Source organism: Lissotriton helveticus, chromosome 9, assembly GCF_964261635.1.
Source record: "Lissotriton helveticus chromosome 9, aLisHel1.1, whole genome shotgun sequence".
Classification (NCBI taxonomy): domain Eukaryota; kingdom Metazoa; phylum Chordata; class Amphibia; order Caudata; family Salamandridae; genus Lissotriton; species Lissotriton helveticus.
Genome location: NC_136070.1, coordinates 29745079 through 29769925, shown reverse-complemented (window position 1 = coordinate 29769925; position 24847 = coordinate 29745079). Strand labels below are relative to the sequence as shown.

Sequence of the window (24847 nt, the reverse complement as noted above, 5' to 3'; positions counted from 1 at the left end):
CCTGAGAGGGAGATGGAGCGGAGGATGCGACGAGAGGTGTAGAAGGTCTGTAGAAGGTCTGTGTACCTTCTTCACCTCTCCTTCTCCTTCTTGGCCAATCTGGGGCGATCAGTATAACTTGAGCCCGGTCTTGGTGAATCTTCCTCAGAACCAGAGGAATGAAGGGTATGGGAGGAATGAGCTCCAACTCAACTGAAACATGTCCCCCAATGCTCCCTGCCTCGGAAACTGGAGACTGCAGAACGACGTGCAGCGTGCGCTCTCGAAAGTGGCATACAGGTCCACCCGAAGAGTTCCCCACGTCTGGCAGATGTGTCGAACTACCTCCGGATGAAGCCTCCACTCGTGGTCAGCGGAGAACTGCAGACAGACTGTCCGCACGCACGTTCGACACCCCGGCCGGATGATTTGCCATCAAACAAATCTGATGGTCCTGAGCCCAGGACCAGAGCCACAACGCCGCTCTGCAGAGACGGTATGACCCTACTCGTCCCTGCTTGAAGACATACCACATCGCGGCAGTGTTGTCCGTCAGGACTTGAACCGACTGACCGCGGCGGGAAGGCAGAAAGGCCTTGAGCGCCAAACGTATCGCCCACAATTCCAGAAGGTTGATGTGAAGCAACCTTTCCTCTGGAGACTAAAGACCCTTGATCTCCAGATCCCCCAGATGAGCACCCCACCCTAGGGTAGAGGCATCCGTTATCACTGTGGCCACCGATGGAGGAAGATGAAAAGGCTTTCCTTGAGACAGATCGCCCTCCACGCTCCACCAAGAAAGATCCGCTGCAGCTTCTCTTGAGATCCTGACTGACTCCCTGACATCTCCATTGTGCTGATACCACTGCCTGCGGAGACACCACTGGAGCGCCCTCATGTGCCAGCGTGCATGGTTGACCAACAGGATGCGAACAGACCGACCAGGCGAAGGACCTTCAGAACTGGAACAACCGCTCCATTGTAAAACAGAGGAATCATTTCCTGAATGTCGAGAATTCTGTGCGGAGGCTGAAAAGCACGACACACAGTGGTATCCAGAACTGCCCCTATGAACAGGTTGCGCTGTGAGGGCACCAGGTGAGACTTGGGTACATTTATCGGAAAACCCAATTTGTAAAACAGCTGGGTAGTAACCTGCAGATGATGACGCACCATCTCTGGAGATTCTGCCTTCAGAAGCCAGTCGTCCAGGTAGGGGAAAACCGGGATCCCTGACCTCCTGAGATGGGCAGCACCGTTGCCATCACCTTGGTGAAGACTCGAGGTGCGGTAGTAAGACCAAACGGAAGGACTGCAAACTGGTAATGTTGCGACCCAACTGTAAAATGGAGATATTTTCTGTGCGACTTCAGGACTGGGATGTGAAAATACGCATCCTGTAAGTCGATGGACACCATCCAGTCCTCTTGCTGAAGCACTAGAAGTACCTGCGCTAGGGTGACCATCTTGAATCTCTCCTGCTTGAGAAACATTCGAAATTCTGATGTCCAGGATAGGACGTAACCTGCCATCCTTGTGAATCAGGAAATACCGGGAGTAGCATCCCTGGCCCCTTTCCTGCTCTGGAACCACCTCTATCGCACCTTTTTGTAACAGGGTAAGAACCTCCATCTGAAGGACAAGTAAATGATTCTCCGTGCAAAACCCTTGGCAAGGAGGGTGTGAGAATGTGCCATCTTTCTTGCCTTGGTATTCCCCCACTTTTTTCTGAACTGCTGATGCGCTTTGAGTGTGCCCTGGGTTCCTGCCAACCAGGTACCCAGGGCCTGTGTTCCTTCCCTAAAACTGTGTTGAAACTAAAACCCAATTGGCATCTCTGGCCACCTATCAGGCCCTAGTAAATGGTACCCTAGGCACCCAGGGCATGGTGACCAGAGAGGACCCCTGAGGGCTGCAGCACTTATTGTGCCACCCTCAGGGGCCCTGTACTCTGACACCCACACACTGCCTTTGCAGGCTGAGTGTCTAAGTAACAGAACTAAACAGAGAGTCGACATGGCAAACACCCCTGTGTGCCATGCCCCCGGAACCCACTGCCCTGGCATACTTCAGTCACCCCTCTAGCTGGGTGCCCTATGCCAAAGGTGTGGCCACAGGTGCGTGAGCCCTGTGCCCCTACAGTACCCAGGGCCATTCCTGGGCACTGTAAGTGCAGTGATGCCATTAAGAGTATATGGTGCTGGGAGGCTGTCACTACGAACTCCACAGCACCATTATGGCTACACTGAAGACTGACAAGTTTGGTACCAAACTTCTCAGCACATTAAACCCGCACTGATGCCAGTGTGGGATTTAATGTAAAGTGCACCAGAGGGCATCTTAGCGATGGTCCCTGAAAACCTAACCTACAATTCACGTCTGGGCTGAGTGGCTGCAGAGGCTGCCACACAGCAGACATGTTGCTGGACCCCTGGGTGGAGAGCACCCGCTCTCCTGGGCCTGCAACAATGCACATTCTGGGCGAGGTGCTAAGTCTCCTCCCCCAGGAAGGGCAGGGGAAAGCTTCAAAGGCATGCCGCCTCTGTGAGCTTCTCCAGACCATTTGCTGCCCCCAGCAACTGGCCCCCACCAGTTCTAACCCCCACTCTGGCGGGAAGACTGGCGGGAAAAACTACGTCAGGAAGGGGGGGGGTGCCAGCCTATGCCAACCCCACCCATCAGGTGGGGGAGACAAGGTGAAGCACGACCCCGGGCTCCGGCCATCTTGAAGATGGGGAGCCCTGCCCGATCACAGCTAGGCTCCTGCCCCCCTCCCACAGGAGAGGAGCAGGCTAGGGGTGTACCCACCCCAGGACAGGGACCTATTGGTCCCTGTCCTTGCCTTACCTGTAACACCCCTAAATTCAGTATTTAGGGGCTCCCTAAACCTTCCTTCCTCAAATCCCGATAAGAAAAGAAGAAAGAAGATCAAGAAGAAGACCACCCGCCGTGCAGCTGCTAACAACAGGACGACAACAACTGAATGGGCTTCAGCCCTACTGGCCTGTCGATCCTGGAACCTGCTCCTGCCTAATCCCGGCGACTCCTGCGGACAGCCACCTGGGGACATCCAGAGGACCTGCCTGCCTTGACCCTCTTAAAGCCTGCGACTCCCATCAGCAGAGGCTCTGCTGCAACAAAACCCCTGGTGCCAGCCAGGAACCTCCGGACCAACCCACTCTGCACCCGCCGAGCCCGGCCCGTGCGATCCAGGACCACAAGGACATCCCCCCGGCGACTGGGACCTGAAGTCCAGTGCCCAAAGACCCTCCTCGACGACCCCGACGCCTGAAGCCTCAGGACAGGGGACACCTCCGACCGCGACCAGCAGGGGGTAAGATTTCCCGACCTCAAAAGACACCCCTGCACCCCACGGCCCCCTGTGCCCAACTCCTGGGTGCCTACCTATCCTCCAGGACCCCAACTTACCCCTCGAAGTGTTGGTCGCTCCAGAAGATCCTTTATGCCCAAGCCTGCAGCCTTTGTTCCCGTTTCAAGTTCCTCATTGAATAACATTGAGCACCCAACGGCTCAAAAGCACCCTGCACCCAGCCGCCCGAGTCCCCCTGGCAGTGCAACCTGTACCCTATCCTACTTCCCCATTTGCCCTGAGCAAGTGCCCAGGAGCCCAGTTCTCACAGCCGCGTGGCCTGCTAGCCAGCAGCCACCAACCGGAGGCCCCCTTTCCCTCATTGGGGGTGAACCAACTGTGCTTACCTGACCCTGGGGGACCCCTGAATCTATGCCCAGAACCCTAACTTCACCAGCCAAGTACCCACCTGGAAATCGATAACTCACTTACCTGCCATTGGATAATATTGACTGGTTTGACTCGAAAAATCTTCAAAGTGTGAAGTTTTGGAAACAAAAAATATTCATATAAAATCACTCGATTTCCGAAGTACTCACCTGTGATCAGGGGAGAAGCCAGTACTGTACCTTGTAACCCAGTACTGAACCGCAAAAGTAATCCTAACCGGGTTTACTAGTAACTTGTATTTTCGCCATAGGAATCCATTGTCTGCTTTTCTATGAAATTTCTTCTGTCTACTTTTGAAAACTAGAAATATTCTTTAAAAATCATACGAAATACTGAAACGTAATTACTTACCTGTTTTGAGTTGAGACCCCAGTGCTGGCCCCAGGAGACCAGTACTGGATTACAAAAGTAACAAGATCGTACTTTACCTGCAACCTGAATTTTCTCCCACTGGATAACATTGCCAGATTCCTGTTGAAAAGTTTCTAAGAGTGAACTTTTAAAATAGCTTTTTATTCCTGAAAAATCACTACAATACCTAAAACGTTGATGCTAAACTGTTTTCATCTTAGACCCCAGGACTGAACCTAGGAGACAAACCTGGAATTACAAAAGTAATCTACAAAGTAATAAACTGTGTTTATATAAGGAAATCCATTGAGCTCAATGCTAAATTGTGTGTAGAATGGTGTTGCCTACTGCAACCTCTGTACCTATTGTCTTTACAAAGTTTATTGCCTTTCTGCAAAGTACTCATCTGAGACCTCTCATATTGAAAACAGTATATTTTTTTGATACCTGTTGGTTCTAGTAATAAAACAACAAACAGCCAGATTCATCATTGAAAATTGTGCTCGCAAAGGGCAAGATTCTGAGAATCTGGCCCTTTGCGAGCACAATTTTTGCATTTGGGATTTATCATCTCAAATGCAAAAATCGCTAATAGCAAAATCGCAAAATTGCGAGGAATTGCATTTAAGGAATCTCTATTTGAGATTCATTAAATGCAATTCATTAACCATTTTTAATTTGCGAATTCGCAATTTTTGACCGATATTTACCGCGAAGTCTGACTTCGTGGTAAATAGCGAAAACTTTAAAAAAATGCACTTTTTTGACACAGCCAGCGAATCCACATGTAATGAAAAACAAACAGTCATAGCACTCACATTAGTTAAGGCTAATCTCCGTCCAACAGCCATCGTACTCCTTCTCAAAAGTACAGGGAATTAGTATGGACTTTAATACAAGGTGGCATACTATCGCCAGTTTCTAAGCATATTTACAAGGCAGCCAAGCAATTGGCTGGATAGCCTCAATCTCTGTGATGGAAATGAATTAATAAGGTCCATGTCCTTCTCAAAAGTACAGGGAATTAGGTGGTGATTCTGTACCTGCCTGACACTGGCTTTTAACACTGACGTATGTATATTTTTCTCTGCACTACAGAGCGGTGCTTCATTTTCCTGAGCTGTTTGCCAGGTGAGGTGAGGCCATTTCCCTTAAAAATTAAGGTGAGACATTGATTACTATGACAATGTGATACACACTAGGGTCATCAGACCCAGATGGAGTATTATAATATTTTGAACAATTATGTTGGGATAGCCTTAACTAATGTGAGTGCTATGACTGTTTGTTTTTCATTACATGTGGATTCGCTGGCTGTGTCAAAAACGGACACTCACAGGAGAAAAATGGAAGTGTACAGGTGACACTTTTTATGTTCACAGAATGTCCTGTTTTTTCACTTATCACTAAGTTAGCAGTAGCAATTAAGTTTATGGGTCCTGAGGAAGCGGATGGTATAATAATTGACCAGTAACCGCAGAAACATGTCGACCAGATAGCCCAGTCAGAAGGTATTTGTTTGAACCACCTGACTTTTTTGCACTATTGTTTTTAGCTTTGGAGGTGCATGACTCCAGAATAAAGTAATAACTGTATGCACCATCCAATCTTACACTTATCATTTTTTATCACACTCATTTTTTGTGCACTGCTCACAGTTACGAAAACTTAATCTACCAGACATCCATCCATCACTCTGTGTCTCCAATATTGATCTATGGTGATAGAGTGGTGGTGAAACTACTGTGGAGTAGACCAAATGATGTACTGGGTGCCTACAATCGCGTAACTGATGGACATTTTTCACAGTGGTTAACTGTCCAGTCTGTCTTCTATCTTCATAGGAGTAGCAGACACATAGCCAGCAACACATAGCATGTTTTGAGCTCACTAGTAGACCCACAGTTATTTGTTGTTCTTGAATACTTGTGTGGGGGGTATAACTGTGCTCAGGTCTTTAAACACACCCCTTGAACCCCAGAATAATTGTTAGTTGATTGTGAATCTGGGGGTATATCTTTTGATATAAAAACAATTGGCCTGGAGTTCAGTCTTTGAGTGTGTGAAACCTTTTGATGACTGAGTGTGTACAACAAATGCTTTACACTGTCCTCTGGTACTGCCTTACTGCTCGACCAAGCTACCACTTTAGAGAGTAAGGTCACACCTGGCTTTAACCTCTGTTATACCTCTGGGGTTTGTGGACTCTATACATACTGTACCTTATTCTGGTCCAGAATATATAGAGCCATTTTCTCACAGAGGGTAAGGAGGAGAGAATTCCTTGAAGGGAAAGGCGTACCATTTTTCTACCAGATCTAAAACCCAAAGGTCCGAAGTGATCAATTTCCAATCTTGTAGAAAATGGGTAAGCCGGGCTACCATGGGACCTACATGATCCATGATGGTGGATCTAGGGCTGCTTTCCTGCATTACCATGAGGGGTTGGGGAGGTAGAGGAGGAGGAGGAGAAGGAGGAAGAAGGTTGAACATCCCGTTCCACGAAGGCGACCTCTGCCTTTACCCCTGTAACTCTTATACAAGGGGTTTTGCTGCTGTTGCTGAGGCTGTCTGAACCCACGAAAGGAACACTTCCCAAAGCCACGGTATTGTTTATACCCATAACCTCTTGTCTGAGTCTGCAGACCCAAAGACCTTGCTGTGACTTACTGTCCTTAAATATTTGCAGGGCAGAGTCCGCCTTTTCACCAAAAAGTCTATACCCATCAAATGGCAAATCAAGAAGAGCAGCCTGCACATCAGGAGGGAACCCAGAAGATCTTAACCAAGCATGCCTCCTTGTCACAATGGATGAACCCATTACTCTGGCAACAGAATCCGCCGTATCCAGGCCAAATCGGATGACCTGGCGAGCTGCAGCTTGAGAATCCACCACCACCTCACTCAGATTTCCCCTGTCCGCCTCAGACAACTTCGGAAGAAGCTGTTTAGCAGAGTCCATTAAGGCATGAATATACCTGTCCAAGAGACAAGTGACGTTGGTAGACTTCAGTGCCATGCTGGCTGATGAAAAGACCTTCTTCGCAGACTGTTCCAACTTCTTGGAATCCCTGTCTGCCAAAGCCTGTGGAAAACACCCTTGTTGATTGCTTCAACAAGAAGCCTGCACCACCAGACTCTCAGGAGAGGGGTGAGAAGAAAGGAAAACCGGATCTATAGGTAGTCAACGACTTAGGATTAATCTTCCTGCACAAAGAGCATCCCTCGACGTCGTGGTCTAAAGATAAACACCAAAGACTATCTTCATGCAGGTCAGTAATTGATATATGTCCACCACACTCCGTACAGGGCTTAAAACCCGACTTCCTCGGACAGACATGACAAACGAGAAAGAGATACAAACGAAATTACAAAGTATCTAGTCGAAGTATGGAGAGTCCCAGAAAAAAACGTTAGCGTCGACAGCGCGGAAAAAAGGGAACTGACGTAATCACGCCGACGTGGTCCTCTTATGGCCCAAGTGACGTCGTGCGGAGCCATGGCATTGTGACAACCTTGTCGGCGCGGAATGCTGGTGCAGGGGATATTCATAAGGTGAGGAATCCACAGGCAGATGTATCCATCAGAACCAGGGATGCCATGCCCAGGATGGAGCTATGCGACTCATCTTGAGCAATGTTTGTCTGAGTTTCCTGACAAGATATGGAATAAATAAGTAGGAGAGGTGGGAAAGTGTATGCAAATATCCCTGACCGGTTGACCCATAGAGCATTGCCCATGGACTAGGGATGTGGGTGCCTGAAGGCAAAGTTTTGGCATTTAGCGTTTCCTTTGGTGGGGAATAAGTCTATTTCTGGTGTTCCCCAAAGCTAGAAGTACTGTTGGAAGACTTGAGGTTGGAGTTCCCACTTGTGGACTTGTTGCTGGTGGGTCCTGCTTAGGAAGTCTGCTAATGTATTGTCCACTCCGGAAGACATTCTGCTTGGAGGTGAATGTCGTGTTGAATAGCCCAGTGCCAAATGGTCTGTGCTAACTGAGACAATTGTATTGAGTGTGCCCCTCCTTGTTTTTGAGTGTAATATATTGCAGTGATATTGTCTGTGTGGAGAACCTTCCACCCTGTTATATGTTGTCCTCCAGCAAGCACATCTCCTTCAGCCACTCCACCTGACTTCATTGGACTTATCACAGCTGCGTCCACTTCAGCTTCAGAAGAACCACGACCCACCACCACACGCAACAGGTTCCCCGCAGGAGATGGAGCAAGCTCACCGCTGACCTGCTCACCACCTCCCTCAGCCAGAACCCTCCCGCCAGCACAACGGACCCCAACGAAGCCATCCGCAACCTCACACAGTGGCTCACCAACTGCGCCGACGACCTCGCACCACTGAAGAACCCTCCCAGAAGACCCGGCAGAAAGAAAGCCTCGTGGTTCACCAACGAACTCAAAACATCCAAGAAAAACTGCCGCCCCCTCGAAAAAGCCTGGCGCCACAACCAGACTACAGAAAACATGACTGCCCTCAAGAACGCCACCCGCGCACACCACCAGCTGATCTGCACCACTAAAAGGACAACATTCAAAGAACGACTGGACAACAACACCCACAACAGCAAGGAACTCTTCAGCATCGTCAAAGAGCTCTCCAACCCCAGCAACGGAAACAAAGACGTCACACCCTCGCAAGACTTCTGCGACTCACTTGCCTCCTTCTTCCACCGCAAGATCGCCGACATACACAACAGCTTCGGCGTACCGACCACGCACCCAACCATCGAACCAACGCCCCCCACAACCACCCTCTGCAACTGGACACCCGTTAGCACCGAAGACACCACCCGCACGATGAACACCATCCACTCCAGATCCCCTACCGACCCCTGCCCCCACCACGTCTTCAACAAGGCCGACTCCATCATCGCACCCCAACTCCGGGACATCATCAACATCTCCTTCACCACCGCCACCTTCCCGGAGAGCTGGAAGCATGCCGAGCTCAGCGCCCTCCTGAAGAAACCGACAGCAGACGCCACCGGCCTCAAGAACTTCCGCCCCATCTCGCTCCTCCCTTTCCCTGCCAAAGTCATCGAGAAGACCGTCAACAAACAGCTCGCCGCCTTCCTTGAGACGAACGGATCCCTCGACCCCTCACAGTCCGGTTTCCGAGCCAAACACAGCACCGAGACCACCCTCATCGCAGCCACCGACGACATCAGATCCCTGCTTGACAAAGGGGAAACAGCTGCCCTAATCCTCCAGGACCTCTCTGCAGGGTTCAACACAGTCTGCCACCGCACCCTAACACAGCGCCTCAGCAACATCGGAATCCAAGAGAAGGCACTGGAATGGATCATCTCGTTCCTCACCGGAAGAATCCAGAGAGTCCGCCTCCCCCCGTTCAGATCCGCGGCCACCGAAGTGATCTGCGGCGTACCTCAAGGATCCTCGCTCAGCCCCACCCTCTTCAACGTCTACATGAGCCCCCTCGCAGACATCGCACGCCAACACAACCTCAACATCATCTCCTACGCCGACGACACCCAGCTGATCCTCTCCCTCACCAACGACCCTGCCATCGCCAGAGCCAACCTACACGAGGGAATAAAGGACGTCGCCGAATGGATGAAGAACAGCCGCCTGTAGCTGAACTCGGACAAGACGGAAGTCCTCATCCTGGGATCATCCCCCTCCGCCTGGGACGACTCCTGGTGGCCCCCTGCCCTGGGCACCACCCCCAAGCCAACGGACCACGCACGAAACCTGGGCTTCATCCTGGACTCCTCCCTCACGATGACCAGACAAGTCAACGCCGTCTCATCATCATGCTTCAACACCCTGCGCATGCTCCATAAAATCTTCCGATGGATCCCCACCGAAACCAGGAAAACTGTCACCCAGGCACTCGTCACCAGCCGACTGGACTACGGGAACACCCTCTACGCAGGAACCACTGCCAAACTGCAGAAAAGACTCCAGCGCATACAGAACTCCTCCGCACGACTCGTCCTGGACATCCCTCGCCACAACCACATCTCCGCCCACCTGAGACACCTGCACTGGCTCCCCGTCAGCAAGAGGATCACGTTCCGACTCCTCACCCACGCACACAAGGCTCTCCACGACCTGGGTCCCAAGTACCTCAACAACCGCCTCACCTTCTACACGCCCACCCGCCAGCTGCGATCGACCAGCCTCGCCCTCGCCACCGTACCACGCATTCGCCGAACCACCGCCAGAGGAAGATCCATCTCCTTCCTGGCGGCCAAAACATGGAACTCCCTCCCCATCCACCTACGACTGACCGAGGACCATCTCTCCTTCAGGAGGCAACTGAAGACCTGGCTTTTCGGGCAGTAACGGACCCCTCCCCCCCAGCGCCTTGAGACCCTCCGGGTGAGTAGCGCGCTATATAAATTATTTGATTGATTGGTTGAGAGCCATTTGTATGGCTATGGGCTATAGAACACTGGTGTGGAATCTTTTTTGGGGAGCAGTCCAATTGCCATGTACCGTGATGTCCTCCATGTGTCAGCCCATTCCTCTGAGTGATGTATCTGTGGTGACAGTCACTTGCGAAGTTGTGTCCAGAAAAGATCTCCCCTTCAAGGTGTTCTGTGCATTGCACTACTGTAAAGATTGATGGACCCTGGGTGAAACCAACACCAGTTCCTCCAAGATGCCCACTGCTAGTGAACACAGGGATGCTTGACACTCCTGTAACAGGAACATGTGTAGCCTAGCATGGGGGACTATTGCTATAGGAGGCCATGATGCCTACAATGCACATCACTGCCCTGACTAGTAGGTGCAGATGTGGCTGAAAAATAGCCAGTTGTTTCTGGAGAATGAGCATCCTCTGCAAATTGGGTTAAGCTTTGGTAGAGATACAACTGAGTATTGCTCCCAGATATTGCTGTATCTGAAAAGGTAGTAAGTGGGATTTTATTGCATTTATTGTGAATTCCAGTTGGTGTAACAGACTGATGGTGGCCTGCGTGTCTTGCAAGCACTGTTGTTTGCTGGAATTCTTGGTCAGCCAATCATCTAGGTATGGGAAGATAGGAATGTTCGGTCTCCTTAAATGTGCTGATACCACCGTTAGACATTTGGTGAAAACTCTTGGGGCTGTTACCCCAAAAGGTAGTTCTTTGAACTGGTAATGAGGACCACTTACCATAAACAGGAGGCACATGCGATGTGCGGGATGAATTGGTGTATGAAAATGTGTCCTTCAAATCTAATGCAGTCATTAAGTCACCTTTTTGGAGTAGTGGTATTACATTCTGTAGTGTGACCATGCGAAGTGTTTTGGCAGAATGTGTAGCTAGAGCGGTTGTAGATCCATTATTGGGAGTAAACCCTTTTGCCTTGTTGTCTGTGTGGTACAGGCTCTATGGCCCCTTTTTGCAACAGAGTTATTACTTTTTCCCTGAGAAGGTGTACATCCTGAAGACTGAGGGTTTGCTTGTGAGGATAAATGTTTGGTATGCTCTGTAGTCGTCTCTTTTGGAATTGGCTGTGGCATGTCAATGTCCTGTGTGTCAGTGTCCTGTGTGTCAGTGTCCTGCCTTTTCTTTTTGTGAAATTTTTCTGGTAAAGGTTCTTCTCTTGTTTGGCGCTTTTCACACATGATTTCATGAAGTTTTTCAAAAGCATTCCCTTCTCACTCAAAGGGCAATTCTTTTTGGCTGTTGTTGGCACTGTGTTTTCATCAGTTTGTTTTTTCTTTGCCTCAATAAAGGTGTGGGGTGTCTGTGTCATAGTGGGTGATGTCGAAGACATTTTCGGTGTCAAAGTGTGACCATGCTCCGATACCTTTGTCTGAGTTGAGGTGTGTCTTTACTCCAATAAGGTGTGTATTGACACCGTGCGTTTGCTCGCCTCCGATGGCTTTGTCTGTGCCGGAGGATGAAGAGCTGTAGGTGCAGTCTTGAGTGAAAGACTTGACGACTTCTCTGGCACTGAGTGCTGCTATGTTTCTGCTCAATACCTGTCCCTATAGCCTGTGGCCCAATCAGGATTGAGTATAGACTTGTCCTGTCTCGGCCCTTAGACACACTTTCGGGCCAGAACCCGAAGGTTGTTACACACCTAGGCAATGCTGGGAGATTATCGTCTGTATGTGGGGTGGGTCTGGTGTACTTGCAGCCCTTGTCATTGTACTAATCCTAGGCCCCAGCCTCGAAGGCCAACGTTCGTGTGCGGATTCCATTACCAGCAAGACAGATTCCTCGTCGTCTTCTTGCTGGCTGGAGACTTGTCGGAGTTGATGTAGTGCAGACGGTCAATGATGGTGCCCCCTTCTCCAGGCGCACCGCCTTCTCCTTCGTGTCGGATGGTTTGAAGCTGTTCCTCTTCTGGCAAAAATCTGCCTTCCGCCACCATATTAGTATGGGCTAGTTGGCGGTCTCATCTGGTCCAAGGGATCTTTTTATTTTTGAACAGGCTGAGCAATCCTGTTCCTTATGTTCTGGTGACAGAGACTGCAGACGTTGTGTGTGTATGGGAATGCATTTTTAGCCCTGCATGGAGTGCTTTTATGGAAAAGACTGTCTTTTTTACCCTCCATTACCCAGAGACGAATATTCTCGACAGGTCCTGGGAGGGAGCAGGGTTGTGCGAAGTCGACCATGGAACTCTTGTGGAGTCTAAAGAACTCGGATCCCCTAGTCGATGAACTCACGCACGAAGAGTAGAGGCGAGTATGAGCCATTGGGCATCCACAGGCCGCGGAGGTGTTGAAGCTGTACAGTGTTCTGGTGCAATCCATCTGAACCAGATGGAGGAAAAAAAATCAATCTAACAAAACCACCATTGGACATGCGCATTCCCTCAAGGAGGTGGAGACTCAACATCACACCAGCAGGAAAAAGACTCCCTCAAGATAAAGAACTTTAAAGCCCGAGACCAACACTAGATGGCAGGAGTGTGCATAGTATGTGTATCTGCAGCTAACGCAAGGCACGCATAGGGGTCCTTTGCATTACGATGACTGCATTCCTGAGAACTGAAGATGGAGGGTGAAGGACCCCTTGGAAGCAAGTCTTGAAGGGTCGTGGAGAAGAACCCGGTCATATAGCCCAACAAAGGTCACGTGTATGGAGAAGTTTTAGGGTAACCGACGACTAACACAGAGAGGAGCTGAACAATATCGCCCGAAGTTGGAGGGGGGATGAACGGGGGGACCCCCCCCCCCATAAAATAACAATCTTGCAATGGAGTTGATGTCCTTTACCATGAATAGGTAGAGTCCCTAAACCTCGTGACTCGAAGTCTTCTTCGAAGAAAAAGAACTTGAACACATCCTAGGTGTATAGCACAATACTAGGTGACAGGAGTATACACAGCATGGGCATTTACAGCTACACATTCCATGAACATGTAGAATTTGAATTACAAAATGTTTTACAAGCACTTTACAGTTTATAGACATTAAAAAATGAAGTAAAGATAGCAAAAAATGAAACCTAGTGGTCAAAATATCATCACTAAATCCTGGAGATGCAATGGGCAGAGTGTGCCGCCTTAGTTGTTTTATCAAGAACAAGCAATTTGCTGGGGTTTTGGGACAATGATTGTGCTCTACACAATACATATACACCACACATTTTGTGTTAAATCCTGCTTTGCCCTTCTCAACTCCCAGAACATTGACCAACACCAAGACCAGAGCTGAGAAAACAGATATGAAACAAATATATGCTTACTGGCGTCTAGAGGTGATGACAGGGTCACTATAGGCTGTGAGGTCTCCAAGTCATATATAACTGTACTGCCAGTGTTAAATGATGCTACTCCATGCGCCGGATCACATCCAATAAAGTCAACGGACGTGGGTATCCCGTGCTCTAAAACATGCGAGAGGGATACAAAAAATTATGGGACACAGAAAATTAATGTACGAGCAACTGTCTTACAATTACAACTCTCAACACACCATGCTCAAGTCAAAAGATAATCTGTGTGATTCTTAAAACAACTTTATACAATAAAATGTCTTTCTTATCTAGATAAACGCAAAGCTGTGGCCACAGTCAGTATAGATAAGATTTCTCTCAAGGGTACTGCCACTTTATTTTTGCATTAGGAGGAAACAATTCCTCAAGCAAAGATACATCAGTTTAATGTATTACATAATTAAAAGGCTCAGAAAAACATTTTAAGGCAGAAGAGAAATACCAAAATGCAACAAGTGCATCTTATTCTGCATGCACAGCCTGTTGATACAGAACAGCCCAACCTGTCATGGGTGCAAAGCTCATGATTCCTGTAGCGTGGCCTTGCAAAGTTGAGAAACATTACGAACGTGTGATATAGTGATTTATAAACAAATAACACTTATGGTAGGCCAAACAGAAAACCACAGTCCAATTGCCATGTACCGTGATGTCCTCCATGTGTGAGCCCATTCCTCTGAGTGATGTATCTGTGGTAACAGTCACTTGCGAAGTTGTGTCCAGAAAAGATCTGCCCTTCAGGGTGTTCCGTTCATTGCACTACTGTAAAGATTGATGGACCCTGGGTGAAACCAATACCAGTTCCTCCAAGTTGCCCCCTGCTAGTGAACACAGAGATGCTTGACACTCCTGTAACAGGAACATGTGTAGCCTGGCATGGGGGACTATTGCTATAGGAGGCCATGATGCCTATAATGCCCTTAACCCCGGTCGCGCCCCCAACTGCGTCCAAGCCGCTCCTGGACACACCCATGGACCATTCTCCTGCTACTCCTGCAAATTCATCGGCACCGACAACATCTCCGCTACGACCACACCACAGATTCCCGACCCCAACCACCTACAATGCATCCTTCTCAACACCCGATCGGTCCACAGACACGCCATTGACCTCTGGAATCTACTAGACACCATCTCTCCAGACGTCGCCTTCCTAACAGAAACATGGATGAACGCCTCCTCCGCCCCAGACATCACCATTGCCATCCCTGAAGATTATAAGATCACACGCAAGGACCGTACCGGCCACACAGGAGGAGGAATCGCCATCGTCCATAAAAAATCAATCCACATCTCAACCAGCTCTGACGTCAACCTCGTCAACTCTGAACACCTTCACTTCCAGATTCACATCGACCCCAAGACCACACTCAGAGGCACCCTCCTCTACAGGCCACCAGGACCCCGCGCAAAATTCAGTGAAGACATCACGGACTTCATCACTCCACACGCGCTCCCCTCCAAAGATTACATCCTTCTGGGAGACCTCAACTTTCACCTTGAAAAGAACAACGACCGCAACACCACCACCCTCTTGGACAACCTCGCCAACCTCGGACTTAAACAACTGGTCACCTCCCCCACCCACATCGCAGGTCACACACTCGACCCCATCTTCACCTCCAGCAATCATGTCTCCTTCAGCCACACTACGGATCTCCTCTGGACTGACCACAGCTGCGTTCACTTCACCTACAACAAGCCGAAACCCATCAAACACCTCCAACCAACTCTGCAAAGAAACTGGAACAAAATCACCATCGATCAGATCTCCTCATCGCTCCTTCTAAACACCCCAGCCCACTCTTCTAACCCAGACCAAGCCGCCGCCAACTTCACCCTATGGTTATCCAACACCGCCGACATCCTAGCACCACTGAAAAAACGCCAAAGCAAACCTGGCAGCAAGAAGACCTCATGGTTCAACGATGATCTTAAGAAATCCAAGAAACTCTGCCGCTCCCTTGAAAAGGCCTGGAAAAAAGACCCAACTACTAGCACCAAGGACGCCTTCAAAAACGCCACCCGCACACACCACCAACTAATCCGGAAGGCCAAGAAAACAGCATTCAAGGATCGACTAGACAACAACGCCCACAACAGCAAGGAACTTTTCAACATCGTCAAGGAATTTACCAATCCCTCGGCCAACTCCAACGACATCACCCCCTCTCAAGCCCTCTGCGACTCCCTGGCTTTATTCTTCCACAACAAAATTGCAGACATCCACAACAGCTTCGACAACCAACCCGGAGACCAACCCACCCAACCATATGCTGAACTTTCTTCCCCCTTAAACACCCTTAACGACTGGAACCCAATCTCCACTGAAGACACCATCCGCCTGATGAACTCCATCCACTCAGGATCCCCCACAGACCCATGTCCTCACCACATCTTCAACAAAGCAGACTCCGTCATAGCACCGCACCTCCGAGACGTCATCAACTGCTCCTTCAACTCCGCCACCTTCCCGGAAAGCTGGAAACACGCTGAACTCACCGCCCTTCTGAAAAAACCCACAGCGGACCCCACCGAACTCAAAAATTACCGCCCCATATCGCTCCTTCCTTTCCCGGCCAAAGTCATCGAGAAAGCTGTCAACAACCAGCTCGCCGCCTTCCTCGAAGCCAACAAATCCCTCGACTCCTCACAATCTGGCTTCCGAGCAAAACACAGCACTGAGACCGCCCTCATCGCAGCAACAGACGACATTCGAACTCTACTGGACAATGGAGACACAGTCGCCCTCATCCTCCTCGACCTCTCTGCAGCCTTCGACACAGTCTGCCACAGCACCCTCTTACAACGCCTCAGAAACATCGGAATCCAAGGAAAAGCACTGGAATGGATCACCTCGTTCCTCACCGGAAGAACCCAGAGAGTCCGCCTTCCACCATTCAAGTCCGAGGCCACTGAAGTCATCTGCGGCGTACCACAAGGATCCTCACTCAGTCCCACCCTCTTCAACGTATACATGAGCCCCCTCGCGGCCATCGCTCGCCAACACAACCTCAACATCATCTCTTACGCGGATGACACTCAACTGATCCTTTCTCTCACCAATGACCCCAGCACCGCCAAAACTAACCTACATGAAGGAATGAAAGAAGTTGCCGAATGGATGAAACACAGCCGTCTGAAACTGAACTCAGATAAAACAGAAGTCCTCATCCTAGGTACATCCCCCTCGGCATGGGACGACTCTTGGTGGCCGGAAGCCCTTGGAAAAGCACCCATCCCGACAGACCACGCACGGAACCTAGGCGTTATCCTGGATTCTTCACTTTCAATGAACAGACAAGTCAGCGCCGTATCCTCATCCTGCTTCAACATTCTTCGCATGCTCAAAAAAACTTTTCGCTGGATCCCCACCGAAACCAGAAAAACAGTCACCCATGCTCTGGTCACGAGCAGACTGGACTACGGAAACACCCTCTACGCAGGTACTACCGCTAAACTCCAGAAGAAACTCCAACGAATCCAAAACGCCTCAGCCAGGATCATATTAGACATCCCGCGTAACGAACACATCTCTGGTCATCTGAAAGACCTCCACTGGCTACCCGTCAATAAGAGAATCACTTTCCGACTGCTAACCCACGCACACAAATCACTCTACAACATCGGACCAGAATGCCTCAACTCACGACTGTCCTTCTACACCCCCTCCCGCCAACTACGTTCTTCCAACCAAGCCCTCGCCACCGTACCTCGCATCAACAAGACCACCATGGGAGGCAGATCCTTCTCATACCTGGCAGCTAAAACATGGAACTCACTCCCCACTTACCTTCGCCTTACCCAGAACCACCTAGCATTCAGAAAGCAACTTAAAACATGGATATTTGACAAGTAATCCTTCTCCCCTCCCTTAGCGCCTTGAGACCCTCTGGGTATGTAGTGCGCTATATAAATTCTGTGACTTGACTTGACTTGACATCACTGCCCTGACTAGTAGGTGCAGATGTAGCTGAAAAATAACCAGTTGTTTCTGGAGATTGAGCATCTTCTGCAAATTGGGTTAAGCTTTGGTAGAGATCCAACTGAGTATTGCTCCCAGATATTGCTGTATCTGAAAAGGTAGTTAGTGGGATTGTAATGCATTTATTGTGAATTTCAGTTGGTGTAACAGACTGATGGTGGCCTGCGTGTCTCGCAAGCACTGCTGTTTGCTGGAATCCTTGGTCAGCCAATAATCTAGGTAATAGAAGACAGGAATGTTCTGTCTCCTTAAATGTGCTGATACCACACGTTTAGACATATGGGGCTGTTACCCCAAAAGGTAGTTCTTTGAACTGGTAATGAGGACCACTTACCATAAACAGGAGGTACATGCGTTGTGCAGGATGAATTGGTGTATGAAAATGTGTCCTTCAAATCTAATGCAGTCATTAAGTCACCTTTTTGGAGTAGTGGTATTACATTCTGTAGTGTGACCATGCGAAGTGTTCTGGCAGAATGTGTAGATAGAGCGGTTGTAGATCCATTATTGGGAGTAAACCCTTTTGCCTTGTTGTCTGTGTGGTACAGGCTCTATGGCCCTTTTTTGCAACAGAGTTATTAATTTGTTCCTTGAGAAGGTGTACATCCTGAAGACTGAGGGTTTGTTATATTTGGCCTACTTATGGTAGGCCAAACATAAAACCACAGATAGGTGCTATAAGTGGACATAATTGCTCAGCCTGTGATTTGTTTTTTTCAGTACTCTCTTTATTGGCTTTTAAAGAACATACAACAATAAAAAAGAGAGTAAAACAGGTGGAAAAAATATGAATAGAAGAAATCTCTCTATGAATACATCACATTCAGTAATATAATAGGCAAATAGCACATCTGCGTTGAGTATTATTGTAATTTTATCACTCCTGACTTCAGGGAAATTCAAATTTAAGATTTGGAACACTCTGCCCCCATTGTTTATTAAAAGGTTGAAAAAAGGTGGCCAAGACACAACCTTGTCTTACTCTACTTTCTATCGCAACGATGGGCCGTCCATTTTCCTTTCACACCGTACCTGAACGAGGTGGTGTTTTGATGTAGCTTCTGAATAGCCATCACAAGGTCATATGGGATATTTATATTATGAATAAACTACCATAGGATAGCTCTGCCCACAGAGTCAAATGCGGTCTTAAGATCTATAAATGTCATATACAGTGTTGTATTCTTTATGACAATTTGTTCAAGACATATTGTATAGTCTCAATGCTTGCTCAATTATACTATGGGTTTTGCTGAAGCCGGCCTTGATTGGTGACAGTAGATAATTATCCTAAACCCAGGATTCCAACCTGGAGAGGAATCCATTTCTGTAAATCTTCCCAGCAGTTAGATTGGACAGTAATGTGCTGGATCATTCTGTGGCTCCTTTTTATTAGGTCTCGCTAGCGTCGCAGCGCGAAGCGCTGTCGCCAGCGATACTTATTGTCGGCATGTAGGTAGCGAATTGGGACAGGAGAGGTGCATGAGCTCAATTAACCCATTGAGTCAATGGCTGTAAACGCGCGCTTTAGGAGACCCCGCTGTGAACGCGCGCGCTTTATGAGACACGTGCTGTGAACGCGCGAGTCTCTTTTCGCGCTCTCCCACACTTTCAATTTCACAGCGCGCGTCTCCTAAGGCGCGCGATCACAGCTATTGACTGCTATGGTGAGCTTGTGCACCTCTCCTGCGCTCTGCGCTTCCCACCGGCAATTGGAAGCACGTTTTTAAAGCAGAGGCTGAAAATAGACCAGCACATAACGAGAAGTGCATGACATGGCCACGAGCCTGCCTAGCAGTCTGCGGCACTCATTCATTCCATCCGACCCCAAGCCTAAGTTAAGTGGCACTATTTAAACCACGGATTACTTTTACCGGATATGACGCTAAAGCACGAGCCTTGCTGCAGTTTGAGTTATTCATACACCATATTAATGTTACAGTCTCTTAAGGTAAAACTCCCCCAAAATGAGGGATATCTTCACAATATTGAGATTGCAGGGGTATCCTAATAAAGATAATATTGGCTGGTGACCAGGAGCGATCTGCTGCTACTCTTGCCCTTCCGAGCAACTATGCCAGGCTGTCTAGGGTATCTCTTTTCCAGTTTCCTAATGTGTGCATATCTAAGATGTCTTTTATATTTGAGTTTTTTTTACCATTATTTGCGGCATTATTAACAAATATATATGATTTAGTATCCTGATGGCATGCCTTACTTCTCTTCCCATTAAATAGGCTGTTCTGTGACATCGCTGTGGTGCTATTTCATGGTAGGAAGTGATGTCACAAGTGGACTTTTATACAACTGAAAGGGGCAAAATATGGAGTACAATGGAGTCCTGCATTTAAATAGCACTTTCCACGTTTTTTAAGATTACGGACTTGGGGGTAAAATGCAGACAGTGACACATTTTATCTGTCTGTCTGTCGCCCTCACTCTGCCTGTCTGTCTGTCTGTCGCCCTCACTCTGCCTGTCTGTCTGTCTGTCTCCCTCACTCTGCCTGTCTGTCTGTCTGTCTCCCTCACTCTGCCTGTCTGTCTGTCTGTCGCCCTCACTCTGCCTGTCTGTCTGTCTGTCGCCCTCACTCTGCCTGTCTGTCTGTCTGTCGCCCTCACTCTGCCTGTCTGTCTGTCGCCCTCACTCTGCCTGTCTGTCTGTCGCCCTCACTCTGCCTGTCTGTCTGTCGCCCTCACTCTGCCTGTCTGTCTGTCGCCCTCACTCTGCCTGTCTGTCTGTCGCCCTCACTCTGTCTGTCTGTCGCCCTCACTCTGTCTGTCTGTCGCCCTCACTCTGTCTGTCTGTCGCCCTCACTCTGTCTGTCTGTCGCCCTCACTCTGTCTGTCTGTCGCCCTCACTCTGTCTGTCTGTCGCCCTCACTCTGTCTGTCTGTCGCCCTCACTCTGCCTGTCTGTCTGTCGCCCTCACTCTGCCTGTCTGTCTGTCGCCCTCACTCTGCCTGTCTGTCTGTCGCCCTCACTCTGCCTGTCGCCCTCACTCTGCCTGTCGCCCTCACTCTGCCTGTCGCCCTCACTCTGCCTGTCGCCCTCACTCTGCCTGTCGCCCTCACTCTGCCTGTCGCCCTCACTCTGCCTGTCGCCCTCACTCTGCCTGTCGCCCTCACTCTGCCTGTCGCCCTCACTCTGCCTGTCGCCCTCACTCTGCCTGTCGCCCTCACTCTGTCTGTCGCCCTCACTCTGTCTGTCGCCCTCACTCTCTCTGTCTGTCGCCCTCACTCTGTCTGTCGCCCTCACTCTGTCTGTCGCCCTCACTCTGTCTGTCGCCCTCACTCTGTCTGTCGCCCTCACTCTCTCTGTCTGTCGCCCTCACTCTCTCTGTCTGTCGCTCTCACTCACTCTGTCTGTCGCCCTCACTCACTCTGTCTGTCGCCCTCACTCACTCTGTCTGTCGCCCTCACTCACTCTGTCTGTCGCCCTCACTCACTCTGTCTGTCGCCCTCACTCTCTGTCTGTCGCCCTCACTCTCTCTGTCTGTCGCCCTCACTCTCTCTGTCGCCCTCTCTCTGTCTGTCGCCCTCACTCTCTCTGTCGCCCTCACTCTCTCTGTCGCCCTCACTCTGTCTGTCGCCCTCACTCTGTCTGTCGCCCTCACTCTGTCTGTCGCCCTCACTCTGTCTGTCGCCCTCACTCTGTCTGTCGCCCTCACTCTGTCTGTCGCCCTCACTCTGTCTGTCGCCCTCACTCTGTCTGTCGCCCTCACTCTGTCTGTCGCCCTCACTCTGTCTGTCGCCCTCACTCTGTCTGTCGCCCTCACTCTGTCTGTCGCCCTCACTCTGTCTGTCGCCCTCACTCTGTCTGTCGCCCTCACTCTGTCTGTCGCCCTCACTCTGTCTGTCGCCCTCACTCTGTCTGTCGCCCTCACTCTGTCTGTCGCCCTCACTCTGTCTGTCGCCCTCACTCTGTCTGTCGCCCTCACTCTGTCTGTCGCCCTCACTCTGTCTGTCGCCCTCACTCTGTCTGTCGCCCTCACTCTGTCTGTCGCCCTCACTCTGTCTGTCGCCCTCACTCTGTCTGTCGCCCTCACTCTGTCTGTCGCCCTCACTCTGTCTGTCGCCCTCACTCTGTCTGTCTGTCTGTCGCCCTCACTCTGCCTGTCTGTCTGTCTGTCGCCCTCACTCTGCCTGTCTGTCTGTCTGTCGCCCTCACTCTGCCTGTCTGTCTGTCTGTCGCCCTCACTCTGCCTGTCTGTCTGTCGCCCTCACTCTGCCTGTCTGTCTGTCGCCCTCACTCTGCCTGTCTGTCTGTCGCCCTCACTCTGCCTGTCTGTCTGTCGCCCTCACTCTGCCTGTCTGTCTGTCGCCCTCACTCTGCCTGTCGCCCTCACTCTGCCTGTCGCCCTCACTCTGCCTGTCGCCCTCACTCTGCCTGTCGCCCTCACTCTGCCTGTCGCCCTCACTCTGTCTGTCGCCCTCACTCTGTCTGTCGCCCTCACTCTGTCTGTCGCCCTCACTCTGTCTGTCGCCCTCTCTCTGTCTGTCGCCCTCACTCTCTCTGTCTGTCGCCCTCACTCTCTCTGTCTGTCGCCCTCACTCTCTCTGTCTGTCGCCCTCACTCTCTCTGTCTGTCGCCCTCACTCTCTCTGTCTGTCGCCCTCACTCTCTCTGTCTGTCGCCCTCACTCTGTCTGTCGCCCTCACTCTCTCTGTCTGTCGCCCTCACTCTCTCTGTCTGTCGCCCTCACTCTCTCTGTCTGTCGCCCTCACTCTCTCTGTCTGTCGCCCTCACTCTGTCTGTCGCCCTCACTCTGTCTGTCGCCCTCACTCTGTCTGTCGCCCTCACTCTGTCTGTCGCCCTCACTCTGTCTGTCGCCCTCACTCTCTCTGTCGCCCTCACTCTCTCTGTCTGTCTGTCGCCCTCACTCTCTCTGTCTGTCTGTCGCCCTCACTCTCTCTGTCTGTCTGTCGCCCTCACTCTCTCTGTCTGTCTGTCGCCCTCACTCTCTCTGTCTGTCGCCCTCACTCTCTCTGTCTGTCGCCCTCACTCTCTCTGTCTGTCGCCCTCACTCTCTCTGTCTGTCGCCCTCACTGTCTGTCTGTCTGTCGCCCTCACTCTGTCTGTCTGTCGCCCTCACTCTGTCTGTCTGTCGCCCTCACTCTGTCTGTCTGTCGCCCTCACTCTGTCTGTCTGTCGCCCTCACTCTGTCTGTCTGTTGCCCTCACTCTGTCTGTCTGTCGCCCTCACTCTCTCTGTCTGTCGCCCTCACTCTCTCTGTCTGTCGCCCTCACTCTCTCTGTCTGTCGCCCTCACTCTCTCTGTCTGTCGCCCTCACTCTCTCTGTCTGTCGCCCTCACTCTCTCTGTCTGTCGCCCTCACTCTCTCTGTCTGTCGCCCTCACTCTCTCTGTCTGTCGCCCTCACTCTCTCTGTCTGTCGCCCTCACTCTCTCTGTCTGTCGCCCTCACTCTCTCTGTCTGTCGCCCTCACTCTCTCTGTCGCCCTCACTCTCTCTGTCGCCCTCACTCTGTCTGTCGCCCTCACTCTGTCTGTCGCCCTCACTCTGTCTGTCGCCCTCACTCTGTCTGTCGCCCTCTCTCTGTCTGTCGCCCTCTCTCTGTCTGTCGCCCTCTCTCTGTCTGTCGCCCTCACTCTCTCTGTCTGTCGCCCTCACTCTCTCTGTCTGTCGCCCTCACTCTCTCTGTCTGTCGCCCTCACTCTCTCTGTCTGTCGCCCTCACTCTCTCTGTCTGTCGCCCTCACTCTCTCTGTCTGTCGCCCTCACTCTCTCTGTCTGTCGCCCTCACTCTCTCTGTCTGTCGCCCTCACTCTCTCTGTCTGTCGCCCTCACTCTCTCTGTCTGTCGCCCTCACTCTCTCTGTCTGTCGCCCTCACTCTCTCTGTCTGTCGCCCTCACTCTCTCTGTCTGTCGCCCTCACTCTCTCTGTCGCCCTCACTCTGTCTGTCGCCCTCACTCTGTCTGTCGCCCTCACTCTGTCTGTCGCCCTCACTCTGTCTGTCGCCCTCACTCTGTCTGTCGCCCTCACTCTCTCTGTCGCCCTCACTCTCTCTGTCGCCCTCACTCTCTCTGTCGCCCTCACTCTGTCTGTCGCCCTCACTCTGTCTGTCGCCCTCACTCTGTCTGTCGCCCTCACTCTGTCTGTCGCCCTCACTCTGTCTGTCGCCCTCACTCTGTCTGTCGCCCTCTCTCTGTCTGTCGCCCTCACTCTCTCTGTCTGTCGCCCTCACTCTCTCTGTCTGTCGCCCTCACTCTCTCTGTCTGTCGCCCTCACTCTCTCTGTCTGTCGCCCTCACTCTCTCTGTCGCCCTCACTCTGTCTGTCGCCCTCACTCTGTCTGTCGCCCTCACTCTCTCTGTCTGTCGCCCTCACTCTCTCTGTCTGTCGCCCTCACTCTCTCTGTCTGTCGCCCTCACTCTCTCTGTCTGTCGCCCTCACTCTCTCTGTCTGTCGCCCTCACTCTCTCTGTCTGTCGCTCTCACTCTCTCTGTCTGTCGCCCTCACTCTCTCTGTCTGTCGCCCTCACTCTCTCTGTCTGTCGCCCTCACTCTCTCTGTCTGTCGCCCTCACTCTCTCTGTCTGTCGCCCTCACTCTCTCTGTCTGTCGCCCTCACTCTCTCTGTCTGTCGCCCTCACTCTCTCTGTCTGTCGCCCTCACTCTCTCTGTCTGTCGCCCTCACTCTCTCTGTCTGTCGCCCTCACTCTCTCTGTCTGTCGCCCTCACTCTCTCTGTCTGTCGCCCTCACTCTCTCTGTCTGTCGCCCTCACTCTCTCTGTCTGTCGCCCTCACTCTCTCTGTCTGTCGCCCTCACTCTGTCTGTCTGTCGCCCTCACTCTGTCTGTCTGTCGCCCTCACTCTGTCTGTCGCCCTCACTCTGTCTGTCGCCCTCACTCTGTCTGTCGCCCTCACTCTGTCTGTCGCCCTCACTCTGTCTGTCGCCCTCACTCTGTCTGTCGCCCTCTCTCTGTCTGTCGCCCTCACTCTCTCTGTCTGTCGCCCTCACTCTCTCTGTCTGTCGCCCTCACTCTCTCTGTCTGTCGCCCTCACTCTCTCTGTCTGTCGCCCTCACTCTCTCTGTCTGTCGCCCTCACTCTCTCT

General features: G+C 50.9%; 1 protein-coding gene across 3 annotated transcripts in view; it reads right to left on the bottom strand.

Annotated features, from left to right (window-relative positions):
* Window positions 1-24847, bottom strand: part of STRN3 (striatin 3) — a 984550-nt gene that overhangs the window by 131681 nt on the left and 828022 nt on the right. For all 3 annotated transcript variants that reach the window (XM_078659406.1, XM_078659407.1, XM_078659408.1), the window contains one exon: window positions 13763-13903. In XM_078659406.1, coding sequence (XP_078515532.1) covers window positions 13763-13903 — 141 coding nt within the window. The remainder of the gene's footprint in view (window positions 1-13762; window positions 13904-24847) is intronic.